Below are 17846 nucleotides of genomic sequence, written 5' to 3'. Positions count from 1 at the left end.
ATCAAATTGAAAAATAAAAAATTGTAATAAAAAAAGAATCAAATTAAATTAAATTGAAAAATTAAATAAATATTGTATATATACAAAATACAAAACAAAAATGTTTAATGAAAATTGAAATGAAATAGCAAAATAAAAAATTTAACTTTCTTTACATCATTTATTTATTTCCCTTTCAGCTGTAGAATACTGTATGCAATTTTTCGACCAGTTTGGCATATTGCGTAAACGGCAGTACATTCAATTCATATAAAACACTGAAATTCTTTAACGTTTAAACTATTTAAAATTCGGTAAAGTAATTATAAATGTTAATTTTAGCTGATTTTTTCCTGCTTTGATAATTTTGTAACTGTAGATTCCCATAGCCGTCTTTTCGACCAGTTGTTAGAGAATTAGACGCTTTGCTTATTTTACTGATTTAATAGTTCACTTCAGTATGCAATTTTTCGACCAATTTATATTTTAGAAGTTTTTAGTAGAGTAAATCAGTCACTATTATTACTTTTGGTTTGGAATTATAAAAAAAATATTTTATTTTACTTAGTAATTAAGCTGGTATAAAATAAACATAAAGTATTTAAAGGGATGCAACGTATGAAATGTTAAAGAAAATAAAAATGAATTGATAAGTCAACATTTTGAGTTATTCCAACATTGTTTATGCCATTTTTTGCTTTATACCAGTTGTTTGTTCGATTCGCAACTCTTCAAGTACTACTAGGATTTCGAAAACAGCAATAAATTCGACTGGAACTGATTGCGTATGCAGGTTCGAAACTATACTAAAGCAAGTACCGTTACTCAACAGCATTCTTCGCAATTATAGGATGACACTTTTACATCCTTTTTTCAGTTGTAACTAATATTAATGAAAAAAAGCAATTAAGTGATTAAAGAATAGTTGATACTTTTATATTGAACAGATGACAGTGATTTACAAAAACAATGCTGCAATACAGATCAAGTTTTGTAACTTCAGTTCATTTTTTACCTTATAAACAACAAGCTAATAACTATAATTTCAATATTTTGTATTTTCCGCTATTAAACAGTTGCGTTTTATTCGAAGTTTCAGATTTTTGAAACGCAAATTTAAATTTTTTCATTATATGTATTATGCCAAAAGCCATATTTTTATTTATTTATTTTTTTCCTCTTTTGATTATTTAATTATGCACTTTGCTCAGCAATTTCGTTGATAATTTTAAGCCGAAAACTCTTTAGCATTACTCTTGCTAATCTGGCAACTTTAATTATACGCTTTTAACGCATATTTTGCTTGTCATAAATGTAGTACATGTACAGTTATTCAATAAATTTGTTCACTCAACTTTTGCTTAAAACATATGTATGTATGTAAAAAAAAACTTCAAATTCAGTTTGTTAAGCTTCAATGCGAATTAACGCAATGTCTAGCATTGAAAAGCCAAGCTGAGCGCATTGCGCAACTCATTCAGGACCATCGAACCGATCACCATTTTCTCACAATTCACCACCAATGTCAAGTGCGCGCCCTCTGCCGCCTGCCAGTCCAAAGTAATCAATACCAGGCTTTTAGAATTCATAGTTTGGCCCACAAAGTAGAGTACATCCTTGCTGTCGTTTGAAGGCAGGTGCGCCACATTGATGCATTCGAAAATACGCTGCTTCAGTGTGGCCAAATCCACCGATTCCCGCTGCAGCTGCAAGCGACTTTGATGTTCGTTCATGCCGCGCAATTTGGTGCGCTCTTCCTTGAAGTATGCTTCGCCAATCTGCACCGAACGCACCAACTCGCCCACCGGCGGCTTGAGTGTGACGCGTGACTTGCCCGCGCTGGTGCTGATTTCCAGTTCGACAGCATGTGTGGAATCATTGAAGTCTATGCCAAGTACGCTGGTGCCCATTTGTTGCGGCTGCAGGCATTGCAAGGGCGCAAATTCATTCAGTTGCATGCCATGTGGCAAGGTCTGCTGACTCAGATGTATATTGGTTATCTCATCGTTGGTTAGATTGATAAATTGTAATTCTATTGAAACCATAGCGGCGGAGTATAGATGCGGTGAGCGTGTGAAGCGATAGCTCACTTGCAAACCATGACCGGAGAGCTTATTCAACAATTCGCGATGCTTAAATTCGATGTGTGAGGGACCGACCAACTCGATGCGATTAGCAGCGCTGACGGGCAACAAACCAACGGCGCCACTCAGTGGTGTACCTACAAAGCAGAAGAAAAAATTAGAAGAGCCATATCTTTAGTCTGTGAAGTAGAAATTTACCAGGTGTTAGGAAGCCGCCAAGTGAGGGTGTCATAACGGGCCCAACGGGCGGTATGTCATCCAAATCCAACAGCAAGTCCAGATTGCTTTTAGCTGGTGCCGCTGCAGCTGTTGGCTCTTCCGCTGTTGTGGCCTTTTCTTTAGCTTTTGCTTCCTTCGCTTTCTCTTTGACACGCTGGAACTTGCGTTGCTTCTCGCTCTCAGTCTCCGATTCGCTACTCTCGGAGCCATCTTCTGTGTTTGTATCGCTGCCGCTGCTGCTTTCAGACGACCCATACGAAGAAGACTCGCTGTCCGAAGTGCCTTCGCTCTGGTTGCTACCATTATTGTGGTCATTCAAATGCTCATTGTTGTTGCCATTGCTCGATGACGCGTTTACCAGCACAGTTGAGGTTGACGACTTGGTGTCCGAAGCTTTTGACGGCTTTTTAGTTTTAGCAGCAGCCACGTCATTCACATGCTCCGTTTCTGATTCGGATGATTCGCCATCACTCGACGTTGATGAGGAGGAGCTACTGCTACTCGAGCCCGACTCTGAGTAGGCGGAAGATTTCTCTGATTCGGAGAAGAAACTCTTATCATTACTTGTATGTGCATGTTTGCTGCTCTGCCTCTGTGGCGTACGTGTTGCGCTGGCACTTGCAGCATTGCTAGAGGCGTTTACAGCGCCGGCGCTACTTTCCAGCATGTAACCCTCAATATTACGCACCGAAGTATCGGGCGCTTCAGTAGGAAATGGTGGCAGGTCTTTGTAGCCAGTGGCGCGCATATTCAGATAGTGTGAGAGTGAACCAAGTTGGAAGTGATCACGTTCACAGTATTTACTCTCTAGCGCCGGTTTTGGTTTCGAAGAGAGAAAGATCTTACGCGCATTTTCGGAGAGCACGGTTGTACGGCCAGTGGCTGGGAAAATAAATTGGCGTAGAAAACGTGCACGATCGCGTACATCGTAGTTGGCATCGTAACGCGCCAAAGTAAAAACATATTGGCTGAGTAGCGACGTTTGCTCTGGATTGGTGAGAAACAATTTCACGCCGAGATTGAGAATTTGCAATTTGACAACATCCTCCTGATAAATAAAAGGGGAAAAATTAGTGTAAGTTTATATTTTTCATCTTAAGTTCACTCACTTCATCCACGAATGTTTTGGCCATTTTGCGCAGCACATCGGGCGCGATCTTCGGCACTTTCTCATTATATTCTCCAATGAGCCATAATATAGAGGCGCGTGCTGCTGGTATAGTGATGTAATCAATCAATTTTGCCATCTGCGAGATAATTTCATAGTGCTCCGCTGATTTGGATTGCAGCAAGTTTTTAATAACAACAACACTCTCTGCGACAACGTGCTCTACAGGTTAGAGAAATAGTACACAAAATTAAAATATATGTTTTTTTTTTTTTAATTTTTTTGTACACACTCACCATCGCGGTTGGAGAGCAAATGCACTAAACCACTGAGACAGGTTTCAGTTACTTCCTTAATGGACGCGGCGCAGCGTCCGATCGCTTGTATTGTGGCCGCTACGAATGAACGGTCATTACTGGAAATGTATGTTTGGAATTCGCGCAAAATCAGCGCAATCGTCGATGCCGAGGCCAAGTTGGTCAATATGTCCAATTTTAGCAACTTAATGTGCGTTGGATCGCTAGTACGCACAAAGAACGACTTAATGTGTGGCTCAAAAATCGCTTTGCGCTTTGTGGACATGGAGGCAATGCAGGTCAACACCACACTCTGCACTTCCTTATGTGAACGAAGCAAGCGTATTAATGCTTTCGCAATTAGTTGTACTTCGTTGCGTGGCGCTAGGTGGTGATATAATTGCGCAACAGCCATAACAACTGAAGCATTACGCGATTGTAGTAGCGGTTTGGTTTGACGCAAGAGTAAACGGTGATCCAAGTCTACATGATACGATGACGATGATGAGTACGTCCGTTGCTTTGACGTCTCGGACTTCGATTTTCGTGTGTTTTTCTCACGTTTTTCCTTACTACTCTCGTCGGAGGAATCGCCGCTACAAGTTTCTTCATAGAAATTTTCGCTACCATCTTCCTTCTGTTTCAGTTCGTCTTCGGCGGCCTCATCTGCATTTGGATCGACGAATTGCGTACGAGCATAGCGCGTTAGCATATTGATAATGATCACCTGACCCCATTCATCTACATCGACGAGCAGATTACACAGTTTGCGGTAGTTTTTGTGTATGAGGTCAACACGTTCCGGACAAACCTAACACAAAAGCACAGGGTGTATCAAATTACATTATAAAAGAATTCGCTTTAATTAAAAATAACAAATAAAAAAAATACACATAATATGAAAAAGACAAATAAAATAATATGAAGCTCGTAAAAATATAAGATTTTCACAAATTAAGTTGCAAAATATGAATAATTCAAGGTATTACTCACCTCGTCGAAAGCCATCACAGCAGAACCAACGACAAGTGTTGTGCGATCTGAGAGTAACTTCTCAATAACTGTCACTAGTTCTTCTTTTTGTTCTGCATCCAACGAGTATAACTTGGGTATAGCATGTGCTGCGGTCTTACGCACATATGGGCTCATATCCATAGCACTGTCACGTATTGCTAACATAACAATGGGTACAATCATGCTTACACGTATTGACGATAACACACGCAAAGCTGATGCGCGTATTAACTGGTTTGGATCTTTCAAAGCACGTTGGAATGTTGATATAGACAAAAGTGCTAAGTCCTGTTGCTCCTCGGCATATCGCACTAGATAAACATATACTAGTTTTTTCACTTCAATATTTTTGGAAACAACATTTTTCACTACTGCCGGAAATAAATCACTGGCATCACGACCACGCGCTATCATGCCAATAATTCGTTTCATAGCTTCTAGTTTAAGTCCATCTTTGTTGCTATCCAGCATTTGCTTAAGATCGTCATGTTTGCGTCCTTCGGATTGAAAGAACGCACCACTCGCTGGATCTGCTCCAAACTCAACATCAAGTCCCATTTGCGGGCTTGTCGATGAAGAGGAATATGCGGCAAAGGGGCTACTGCCGGAGGCGCTGGATTGTTGCTGCATAGTGCTGTTACTACTACTGCTGCTACTTCGGCTGTTGTAAGCGCTTCCAAACAGACCAACTGGCGAGGCGGAAGAAATCATTCACAGCGCTACGGCGTTGTAAAATTGTGTGAAAGAATACTGCAAAAGTTTAGATATATCAATGATTTTGCTTTGTTCACAGTTTACTGCGTGTAGTTGACTGTGTGCTTACGTTGTGGCAATCTGTTAGAGTAGGGTGTAGGTGTGAAACTATAGCAAAACCTTAAGAAAAATTATGTTTTTATTCAACTGGCTGCTATGTAGCGTAACATTTGTTCTGTAATACACTTTTCAACAGTTTAATACAATTTTAAAGTGGTTACTTTATTAAAATCAAAGGAATTTCAACAATTTTACACCAATGCACTTTTCTTTCACTGCAAAACTTGATGACGTTTGTTGTGTGCTGTCACCCGTAAGGAGTGTTAGTGTTGCAAAACGAAAATAAAACCATATGAACGAACCGATTAATTGAGAAAGTAGTTCTCGATATTTTTTCTATTTGATATTTTCAACAAAAAATAAGCTATACATATTTTCAAAGTAAATTTAAAATATATTTCATAACAGTGCTATTACGTGAGTCTATAAAGAGAACGAATAGCGACGAAAGAGAAAAAAATGTTATTATTATTATTTGTTATCTATTAATTACAAAACTGCGGAGCAGCGATTACTATTAATGGAAAACCGATTGGTTTTACTCATGACTTTGTTTTCTTTTTTTTTTTATTGTACGGTGCGAAAATTTGTTGTTTACCTGGCAAGTAAATTAAGGTTATGCGGAAAATTGTCAAAATAAAAAGTTTTTAAGCCGCAATCAAATCTTCCCGACTCCGAAGTAATACAGTTGCAATTGGAATAATTAATAACAAGTGACCACCGAAACAAAATGAGCTTCCCACTGACTAATCCCAACAAAGAGACTATACGGGCGGCCTGCAAAAAATGTGGATATGCAGGACATCTGACTTATCAATGCCGCAACTTTTTGAAAGTATTATTTACATTTAAAGTAAGATTTTTAAATATAAAAGTAATTATGTACATTTACAGGTTGATCCAAATAAAGAAATTGTACTTGATGTTTCAAGCACCAGCTCGGATTCTGAACTGGATTATCTCACACCATTGACTGAACTACGTATGAAAGAATTAAAAGAAAAGGAAGCTGAACTGCTGAAAACAAAAAATGAGAAAAAACATAAAAAATCTAAATCAAAGAAATCTAAAAAATCAACTTCCTCGAAGAAACGTAAAAAGAGCAAGAGAAGCGGAAAAAGTAAGAAACATAAAAAACACAAAGAAAGCTCATCATCGAGTGAGAGCAGTGATACTAGCAGCAGTTCAGATTCCAGCAGCGAAGAGTCAGAAACTGAGTCGGATTCAAGTGACAATGAGGAGTCACCGACAAGCAGTGATGATGAGTACGGCCGCAAGAAAAAGAAACAAGGCAAGTACAAACGCAAGGCCGAATCACAAGCTATGCGTCCCAAGAAAACGCGTGTGAAGCGCAAAAGACATCGAGCTTCAGCACGACCTTCCAGCAGTGAAGAGGACGAAACAAGCTCCGATTAAAAAAAGGTTGTGTTTAAAGTGAGATTGCAATTAGTTGCTTTAGCTGGTATACATAAGTGGATCCAGCGGTTTACAAATACATAAAAAGTACATACTAGCTTACCTAAATAGTTTTTAAAAGTTGAATTCCGTTTAATAATCTGAAAAGTGAACTTTATATATGTATGTATTACTATGCTAATTTAAGCATAATCTCACACGCTGTAACTATACTTAAACTTAGCTAATAGAGCTACCACTGCCCACTACTAGTAATAGTTAAATATTACTTTGAAGTTTATTTAAAAATACGACTAGTAAACTTTTTTTGACTAAAGTGGACTGTATACGAATAATGCTCATACATACGTATACTCCTCCATATATAAATATGAATAATTATATGTATGATTAGTTAAATTATACTTCTCAGTGAAAATTATAATAGCTTAATTTCATTACAAAACAGCATACTACACATGTATATCATTGATTGTTGAACCTCTGTAAAGCCTTAACGTGTAAATACTAGAGAGGAAGCAGGAAAAGGGAACATTCAGTTTATAATATAGTTAATCAATGAGTTGTTCATAGAAATGACCGAAAACAGAACAAATATACGTATATACAAAATAATAAAGCCACAAAAATTATTTTTCTAAGTTTTTTTTCAAATAAGGATTCGAAGCTATTAGAGAGGCTAATCTGTAATGCACGTTTGCTAAGTTGAAAATGGCAGAACAATTCTTATACATTTTAGAAAGCTGTCATTTGTGCCAACTCACATCTCTTTATATAATAAATGTTCATACTTTATTAATACAATTCACATTTTGAAGTTAATTTACAAATTATCTGATTATATGCTAACAACACATTGTCATAGTGACACACACACTATTCAAGATATCCAATGCTATTCTTCCAACTCGTCCATTGCTCTGAGCGTTTCCTCGCGTATAGTTTTGCCAACTACCGCTATAACCGCATGCTTTTGCATTGGAACAATTGTCTCCAGTTTTGCAGCTAAGCTCGCATATAAATTGTTCATTGTCTTTTTTAATACTGTCTCGATTTGCTGTTCAACGCTTAGTTCATTTTCACAGCGTTCAGCGATATTTGCATTGATGCGCTGACTCTCCAATTCCAATTTTTCTTTTTCCTCTAATTTTTTCTGCAAATCTGCATTTTGCGTTTGCAGTTCAAGCAGCGCGCTGTTGGCCTCTGTTTCCCTTTGTTTACACTCCTCGAATAACTGTTGTTGTGCAAGGATTTCATTATTGCTTTTGGTCAGCTGTTGCCGCAAATCGCTTTCGCTATTTTCACACTCGACGAGCCGTTGTTGCGTGGTTTTGAGCTCCTCCTCGAGCTGATGTTTACTTGCAATGGTATTTGCTAACATATCTTGATCTTCATTTAAACGTATTTGATGCGTTTTCAACTGTAAATTTTTCTCCGTTAGTTCTTTTTCCCACTTTTCTAATTTCTCGTGCAGCGTCATCCGTTGTTTAAGCAGCTCACCCACAAGTCTTTCTAGACTATCGAAATTGGCCAGGTTTACTTGCTCCAATTCGGTACTGTACATACGCAAAATATGTTGACAATTTGCTTCCGGTAAATTTTCATTCTTCTCTTCAATTGTTTGTCGTAATTTTCTGTTCTCCTTCTTAAGTTCCAACACCTTTTCCTCCAATGCCAATATTTCATCCTCCTTATTTAGTTTGTGGCTGGAACTAGTATGCAATAAATCGATTTTGTCAAGTACCTTTTCAACTTTCCCCTCCAACCTGCTGATATTCATACGCAGCTCTGAGCCTTGCGTACGATTTTCCGAGAGCATCATTTGCATGAACTGCGAATCAAAATTGGAGTTTATATTGGAAAAAGCATAAGGATTTATTTGGCTAAAAGGTATTGCTTGCGTCGTAGACAGAGCTCTGTTACTGCTGCGTGGTGTTGAATTCTGTAAGTGACGTGGTGTTGTTATTGGTGTGCTTATAGTCTCCGTGTCTGACGAGTCGGTGATTTCGGCACTGCTTTGCACATGTGAAGGAAGTTCCATTTTCGGCAATTGCTGACCCATTTTGGCCATGCGTGTTATTAGCGTTGTCTTTGTAGGCTTCGCAGGAGCAATAGGCGGTTTTTCTACACTCTTTAAAAATATTTGGTTATTTGTGAGTATATCCTCTTTGTTTGGTAGTTCTGTATCCGTTTCGGGAATAAACTCCTTGCCTTCTTTATTAACTTCTTCCCCTATTTTTATATTAAATTCAATCAATTTTGCTACAAATTCTTCGGTATTAGCACTGGCGTCAAAATAAACACTCCAGCAGCATAAATCATCGTCGTAAAATTGTAAATAGTTATTGTGGCGGTGAATTTGTACTGTTTCATTTCGTAATGAGCATGTGGTAAGTACATTCAATTTGGCCTTATAGATGATAATTCTGTGTTCGTTTTCAATACTTTTCAATAATGCCACACCTACTTTGCCAACAGCAACGCCTTCTTTATAAGCGTGCGCTACCTTTGCCAAAATAGTTTGCCAAGCTTGCACCATTGTGCTGGGACTTGAATTAACTTTTTTCTCATTTAAATTAACTGGAGTTTGCTTAACAGGTTGGTACTTGAGCGAGTCTTGCTCTTCTTTACCCGCATTTTGCTGCGCTTCCAGTCCAAAAAGGTTTTCCAAATTCGTGTTTTGTCTAAAACAAAGAAATGGTAATTATTTGGCCGTAGTATTCAGTTAATTTACCGTTTCAGCGACCCGAAAAAATCTTCATCAGTGCTTGCGTCCAAAGAGAAATCCATTTTTAAAACATATTTATTTAGAAAACTACCAATTTAAAAACAAATATCTATTAAACACGAAAAAATTTTAAATACAATTATTTCAGATTGAAAAATTCACTTCAAATTAACTTATTGATTCATAAACAAATAAACAGCTGTTTGGGCAGGTGATAACAACAGTGCTAGTGTTGCCAGAAACAGAAAATTAATCTAAAATTTTGCGCATTTAAACACAATACAACGGCAAGGGCTGTAAAAGACAGCTCTTAGCTAGATAAAAATCCGCGTCCATTCCGGTTACCTAGACCCGACTGTTGTGGGAACGACATAATTGCAACTCTGTTTTAGCTGTCACTTTACATAAAGACATATTACGTCGTTAAATTGTTGAGGAAGGTAAATTTTAAATAGATTTTATAATTTCTATTTATATTATAAAGATTTGTTACAGTTTTTTTTTTTGTTAAAAATGAATGCAGAATAGTCATGTACAATAAATTGACCGTTCATATATCACTAGATTCTGCAATGGGTGCTCTCGTGCCCTTATATATTTCGGTATAGAATTTTTGCAATCTGTAATCTTGTAAGAGCGAGAGAATCCCCCTATTGATTAATAAATTGAAAATACAAGTAGGTACTGTGGTCTTTATTCTATTATGCCATCTCATCATACAGTGTCGACATTTTTAAGTTCATCAAATGTAAATTTTGTCTATGTGTTACCTCAATATGCAAGATAAACTCCAAGAAATGCCCAACTTGGAGGAAGTGTACACAATCTCTTTTGACATTTAACGGAGCACTTGTTGTTCCTTGAACGGTTAACCGAACCCTATTTTTTATAATATGATGTTTCGGCCAAGGTAGAACCATAAGGAAAAAGATGTTAGATAAATTGATTTTAAATGCCATGTAAAGATATGGTTAGAGTTATGCGGATAGTCATTGAATGTAGAATATACACTAGGAATGTAGGGGTCGATGCTGGACAAATAGGAGTTCAACTGCTATAGTATCCAAAACGAAATTGCACAAGGATAACCGTGTATTTGCGAGGTAACTCGACTTTTTTCTTTTCCTAATTTTGAGGATTTGACTCCAAGGACGCCATTCACTGAGATCGAGTAAATGAATATGTTAATAGCTCCACTGTAAATTGCGTGTCGTGCATGCCTAATGTCTTATTCCTCGGTAGTCTGGTGGATAAAGAGCCCAATATCGTCGACGTAAGCAAGATCATACTCTTAATGCTCTTAGGTGCCTGCAAAGATGGTTTTCGGTTCCTTAACCCAAATCGTATACACTTCATGTTATATAGATTCATTTTATAGGTGGCAAACATCAAAAACCTAATCCAGCTCTCGCTTCTTAGACAGTGTGTGCAATCACATTTTATGCTAGGATTGAGGCTGGAGCAGTTTATGAAACAGTGGGATCACAATATTCTGAGCTTTGGATTTATTTTATCAAAACTCTTCAGGTTTTTTTATTTGATGTTTATTTATGAAAGCAACAGAAACTTAAATCATAACTCATTTGGTGAATATAGCCGAGTTGACGTTACGTTGACGTAACGAGTTACGATTACGTAAACGCGACTGTCGTTGTGGCGTTCAGAAGCTTTGTGCAGCAATTCTAGTTTAGTCGCAGCCAAGAAGAAAGTTCATAAATTGGTTGGAATCTTTATCGCATTGTTTAGCTCACCGAAGAACGAAAGATATTATTTTTATATTGGTCTGTCATGATCTCGGTACACATACATACATATGTAAGTTAATTACCATTTCTTCGATTTCTCATAATTAAACGGCCATTGAAATCTATCGATAGCAAATCTTTAGATTAAACATATTTTCGCTACATATTTAAAAACATGAAAATAAAAGAGGATTGTATTATTCGCTATTTATAAGTTCATTCTCTGCAGCAAAGATTGCTCTCATGCTAGTGATAAGCGGCGCCACTGCGACTTATTATTGCCCACTAGTTGACCTCCAAACCAGGCACGTAGCCCGTCTGCTCAATAGCTGATATATGTACATATGTTTACAGATGTTTACAGATTCGAAAGGTACGAACAATAATAATAAAGCAGGAGATTAGTTTTTTTGGAGTTGGCTTTCCGACTTTTGTTTTGTGGTAAACAAATGTCTATCACTCAGCTAAACGAATGTGTGAGAACAGTTGCTGATATGATGGCATGTTCCGTTTGTTTTGTTGATATGTACATATGTATTTTCCGTTGCATATCTTTGTTTTTGTTTGCATTATTATATGTGCTATATGCTTTTATTTGTTTGTTACTTGTTTCGCTTCTATTGCCGCTCTTTTCTGATTTCCGCTTCTGCTACTATTGAGGACAGTTCGTATACGTTATGCTGCTTCCTAATGCTTGGAGCCGATATAACAACAACTTGCTTTTTTGTTGCTTTGTATTTGTACATTGCTATGTTCTGCGGCTCCCAAACATATGCAGCCGGTATAACAACAACTCACTTGTGGCTTCTTGTGTTTTTCTAAATTGTTAGCAGGTGTTAGTGTTGCTTTATCATTGCTCACTTATTACTTTAGTCACTTGTAAATAATAAATACATACATATGTACATAAGTATATTAGAAGAAAGAAAGTTATGTATGTTCGGACGACGTTTTACAAAGCACGTTTGCCGCTTCAATGAAATGAAACATCAGAATTTTAGCGGCGCAATTTTCATACACTTGTTAAATTTATTTTTTTTTTATGATTTGACCTTTTCCAGTCTAACACGCGTTTGTCTGTATTTTATTACTTGCTTACACAAATTTGAATTTCGCACTCGTCAGCTGCTTCCGTGCTTATCGCTACTATGACGTTTGTAAATTTGACAATAATTGGGTGGGTTGCTACTTTATGACGCGTGACTTTTGGTGGGTGGCTATTTTGGATGTTGTTGAACATGCTCATCACGCACTGATTTTGGCTTATCAGCTTATTAATTTGCATACATACTTATGCTTCTACATTTGTAAGTGTATGTCAGGCGTGCGACGGGCTCATTGTGAATACAAGTGTTTATACGTATGCATGAAAACAAAAATTATTTACTATCGCAATTAAATATCCATGTAATTATTACAATGCACGTACGCCACAAGGCAGGTATGTTATTCTTTAGTTATACAAACTAACATTTGATTGTGTCCAATATAGAAGTGTCAAATACAGAACATTTAGTTATTACAATTTTTTTAGTTTGAAAAAATATAATTAAAATAGTTTTGAAGAATTCAAATGTCAATGTCAGGTAATATACATTGTAACATACATCGCGTAAATAACCATACAGAAATATTTATTCTATTCAAAGGCTACATCGGCTATAAATTGTACATACATATCTACATACATATGTATCTACAAGGCCTTGATATTCTGTCTTTTTTCTCTTTTAATCTGACTATTAAAAATCATTAAGATAGCTCTTAGGGTACCCACAGACCCATAAAGCCGAGCCGAGCGGAAATTCGCTTTTTTCGTAAATGGGAAAATGTCCTTAGATATCCCCATTGCACTTGCACTCTGACAATTAATTCTTTCGATACAAAAAGGGTTAGAAGTGAAGGGCTTTGGAATCTTATTCGCTTCTTCTTCACTGTAAAGCGCCTAAAACTCTGTACTTCTTAGTTCACCAATTGGAGGAATGATTACAGACTAGATCTTAACATTTTCGTCAATGACGTTAAAATCCTGACAATGAACAACCTCACAATTTTGGGAGTTACGTTGGATAGTCTATACTCTTTCACAACGCATACCTGCGCAAACGTGACCAAAGTACAAAGGTGCCAGAAGATTCTCAAATCGCTGGTCGACAGTAGCTGGGGTAAGAACAAAGAAATGTTGGCATCGTACATCAGCTGGTTTCTCATTAAATACGCAGCTCAAACATGGTCGCGTCATTGTCGTAAGTCACAGCTGAATAAATATATGATATGTGATATACAAGCCCGAACACTGGATATATCATAGCATGTCTTTTGATGAGGCCCTCATGGGTTCGGCTTAACTCAAGGCTGAAACGCTATCCATCGACCAACCATTCTTCTTAGTAATATGTTTAGAAATTCGTATTCGATTTCCCATTTAGTTTAAGATTTATATAGTCAAAGATTTGTCGTTTAAATAGCGGCATATGAAATATAATTCTATTATCTAGGCTTCTCAAATAATGTTTTGTTCGTTTTACGACTTTCTAATGAATATTAAGTAAGCAATTCAATGCATTTGTCATACAAATTAAGCACAAATGTATGGCCGCTAGCACACTTCCAAGCGTAAAAACATATCCTGTAGGAAAAACGGTAGAAAATTAAGTAGAATGTGGCTGGTATATTTTAAGAGTGTTCAACTATACATAATATACTATAACTACCTTAAGGGAGGAAGAGGGGGAGAATTTATGTTCTAGTTAAACTAAAAATAAATCCAAAAGAATTCCAAAAAAAGTGTAAAATTTTAGAAAATTTTTTTCAAATTGAAAAAAAAAGTTGTTTTTGACCAAAAAAAATTTAAAATTTGACTTTTCTTAGTTTTTAATAGTTTAACTAGAAGATAATTGAATGCCAAAGATAATACACTTTGTCCCAATTCCATACGACTTTTAGTTTTTTTCTATCCTGCCCGGCAATTAAGAAAAATCGTAAAAATGAAAAACCGAGATATCGTGCGTCATAGTTTTCGCTTTTTGGCCAATCGCTCATATACCTGGTAGACGATCGGTCACTATTTTCCTTCTAGCGTCGAAAATACTTAAAATTCTCATCTAAAACTTTGAGGACATATTCTTAGACTATTTTTTAAGGAAATTGATCGAAAAAGCTCCCGCCTTAAGTAAGACGCTTCACAAGGAGAAAGGCAGTCGGTCCATCATCTGAATAGCTCTTTCTTAAACTAGTTTTGAAATGCTTGGATAGCCTCCCTTCCTTTTACGGTGATCCGATTGTGTGGGCAAATTTGAATTTTTTCCTTGGAGATCGTGAGATTCGCTTACGAAAAGGGAAAAACTACAATCTGAGCCAACTATCGTGGAGTAAGCCTCGGAATATCGCATATAAGGTTCTATCGAGCATACTTACAGTGGAAAGATTAAAGCTCACCGTCAACAAATTGATTGGACCTTATCAGTGTGGCTTCAGACATGGAAACTCAAGATCGTAAGACTTCTTCAACCTACTCCTGGAGAAAATAGTATTTCGAGCTGTAGATCTGAATGGAGAATGTACCTTCCTCTATAAGAGTGCACGGCTGCTGGCGTACGCCGATGATATTGATATCATTGGCCTCAACAACCCCGCCGTTGGTTCTGCTTTCCCCAGACTGGATAAGAAAGCGAAGCAAATGTGTCTGTTAGTGAACTAGGGCAAGACGAAAACAAACAGTACTCACGAAGAGACTCCCACGTCACTGTTGACAGTCATGACATCGAAGTCGTAAATAATTTATGTAGTTTAACTTGGTACCAGCACTAACACCAACAAGAATGTCAGCCTCTAAATCTAACGTAGTTTAACTCTTACCGACAGCTGCTAATACTAGTAGTAGCTAGTTTTATCAAAGAATAATACAATAACTAAATAAATAAGTAAAATATACCGCTATATATATTTTTAGATTTTTCCTACATGCCACTTACTACAATTGAGCGCAACCCACACATTTACAGCCAATTAAGTTCAATCTGCAATAACTGATGTGCTGTGTTCCCACTTGAATGCCACAACTGAAGCTCATAGCCCGTTTTACAGCGACAGCGAGCGAGTTTATTGACCGTCATTGGTCTCAGCAGCAGTGCAACAATATGCATGAAAATAACAACAACTACAACAAAGTTTAGTGAAGACAGAAATGCATACCTACATATGTACATATGTATTCACATATAAGAAAAAGTACATAGTCATCTGCATAAGGCGACTGCTACTTGGGCAACGTGGCGTTGCCGTCGTCGTCGTCATCAACTTGTTCAGCCCACCGCAGCTGCGTCGGGCGGTTGCAGCAATTATGTACTTTGGAGCCACGCCAGATCACTTGGCATGTGTGCCGGCATTTTTCACGTTTTCACCGCTGGCCGCAGCACATATAGCCAGATAAATACGAAGGCACATACACATATCTACGTACGTACATACATACATACATACATACGTGCACATGCAATTGTTGGCAGCGAGGCGCGTATATTGCTCGTCGGGTGCTACGTGCATGGCGCTGCGAGTCGCAGACAGTTGGACTGCCTGCATGGCATCGGTGATCACGAATATCTACACCCACAGTTGGTAAATGGTTGATGCGATTTCGGACGCACGCGCAGCTACACACGAATACGGAAATTTAATTTTTACATATAAATTTATTTTTAAGAAGAAATCTTGCTTTTTCGTTAACTCAAGAATTGGTGTACTCCAACTTTGCCACGTTGGCGCGCTGTTTCGCTGCCTAAGCGGCGCATTTAGAGTTGTTTTTGGCTTATATGCGCCCCCACCACACAGCGCTCATCCCAAAAGCACGTCTCGCTCACTTGTAGCAGCTGGCAGTCAGGGTCATTCGCGCTTACTGATATTCTTACAATTCTCCAAGAAAGAATGTGTTTGTGGTTTTGTTTGTTTGGGAATGCGTGCAGCGCCTGCTTACGCGTATGCTTCGCTTAAAGCGTCTTTCTAAGATGATTTATGTCAATAAACTGTTGCGAGAGACCTTCGATCGCAAAGATCTACTCCAACTATTTCCTCATGCTAGATGGTTGAGTACATGAATATGTTGCTTGCTGTGAATGTATTGTTGTTAGTATGTTTGTAGTTTTGGTCTGCTGGTTCGTCTGAAGATTGGTTAGCACATTTGATTCTTTGTTTGAATTTTTGCTTTTTCCTATGATTTTTTGTTTGTTTATACGTGTGAATTTAATAAATTTAGTATGTATGACAGATGTGTTCGTGCTTCAAATCACGCTTGCGTAAAGTGAGATTTTCCGCAGAAGGGCTGTCCTATAGCTCACTAGCTGAAAACTCGTCTCAAAAAGCTAAAGCTAGATTTTTATAATGCGAAGAGATTGTATCAAGTTGCAACGGAGTTTGTAATACTTTACAAATCGTTCAACTTTATTACGAAAATTCGGCGTACTGAGCGTACTATTCGCAACAACATCATTCATCTTGAGACGCATCATTCGTTATTGTATAATATTCGACCGATTCGACTACGTCCAGCACGCAGCGAAGAAAATAAAGCAGCCGTAGCTGAGAATGTACACGAAGATCGTGGAAAGTCGATTCGGTGTCATTCGCAGCAACTCGGACTCTCGAGAACTTAAACTGAAAGCGTACAAAATACAGCTTGTGCAAGAACTGAAGTTGCTCGACCTTCCCAAACAACATTTCTTCGCGCTCTTGGAAAGTTCCAAGCAGATCCGACGTTTTCGAGCCAAATTTTGTTTAGCGATGAAGACCACTTTGGCTGAATGGCTATGTAAACAAGCAAAATTGCCACATTTGGGACGAAGAGCAACCTGAAGAGATTCAAGAGCTGGCATTTTATTCAGAAAAACAACGGCATGGTGTGGCTTATGTGGCGGTGGAGTCATCCATCCATATTTTTTCAAATATGATGATGGTGAGAACGTAACCGGCAATGGTAACCGTTATTGCGCTGTGATAACCGACTATTTGATACCTGAAATTGTAGCTCGTGGTCTCGGAGACATTTAGTTTGATCAACATCAATTGATTTATTGAGAAAACACTTCGGTAAGTAAATAATTTCACGTTTTGGGCCGGTCGATGGGCCACCCTGATGGTGTGATATCACACCGTTAGATTTTTTCCTGTGCGTGTTATGTAAAGTCTGAAGTCTAAGTGGACCATCTACCTTCGATTCAAATTGTCACGCGTTTCATTCGCGTCTTACCAGTCTAAATGCTCGAACGAGTCATCGAAAACTGGACTGGACGGATGAACCATCTGAGACGTAGTCCCGGCTAACATCTGACAAATATAATCTCGAACAAATTATTGCCAAAGAAAGTTCTTTCGAATGATAATAAAAATTCCTCTATAAATTGAAGTTTCTGTGTTTTTGTTTAAAAAAGTAGGGAAACTCGATGTGGATCA

The 17846-nt window shown here is 37.8% G+C and overlaps 3 protein-coding genes across 3 annotated transcripts; 1 reads left to right on the top strand and 2 right to left on the bottom strand.

The window, feature by feature from the left end:
- Positions 1–885: 885 nt before the first annotated feature.
- LOC108972490 (AP-3 complex subunit beta-2) lies at positions 886–5740 on the bottom strand. The gene is made up of 6 exons (XM_018939105.1): positions 5524–5740; positions 4680–5450; positions 3687–4497; positions 3392–3612; positions 2262–3330; positions 886–2200 (listed from the first exon to the last, which is right to left on the bottom strand). The coding sequence occupies exons 2-6, from the start codon at positions 5409–5411 to the stop codon at positions 1416–1418; spliced, it is 3618 nt and encodes a 1205-aa protein (XP_018794650.1). The 5' UTR covers positions 5412–5450; positions 5524–5740; the 3' UTR covers positions 886–1415.
- A 310-nt stretch (positions 5741–6050) lies between these two features.
- LOC108972489 (protein SREK1IP1) lies at positions 6051–7561 on the top strand. Its single transcript, XM_018939104.1, has 2 exons — positions 6051–6348; positions 6408–7561. Exons 1-2 carry the CDS (start codon positions 6244–6246, stop codon positions 6927–6929), a joined length of 627 nt encoding a protein of 208 aa, XP_018794649.1. The 5' UTR covers positions 6051–6243; the 3' UTR covers positions 6930–7561.
- A 133-nt stretch (positions 7562–7694) lies between these two features.
- Positions 7695–12517, bottom strand: LOC108972488 (centriolin). Its single transcript, XM_018939103.1, has 3 exons — positions 12502–12517; positions 9664–9766; positions 7695–9613 (listed from the first exon to the last, which is right to left on the bottom strand). Exons 2-3 carry the CDS (start codon positions 9717–9719, stop codon positions 7825–7827), a joined length of 1845 nt encoding a protein of 614 aa, XP_018794648.1. The 5' UTR covers positions 9720–9766; positions 12502–12517; the 3' UTR covers positions 7695–7824.
- Positions 12518–17846: the final 5329 nt, after the last annotated feature.

Source organism: Bactrocera latifrons, unplaced genomic scaffold (assembly GCF_001853355.1).
Source record: "Bactrocera latifrons isolate USDA-ARS-PBARC rearing strain unplaced genomic scaffold, ASM185335v1 scaffold_4, whole genome shotgun sequence".
Lineage (NCBI taxonomy): Eukaryota > Metazoa > Arthropoda > Insecta > Diptera > Tephritidae > Bactrocera > Bactrocera latifrons.
This window is presented reverse-complemented; position numbering and strand designations above follow the sequence as displayed.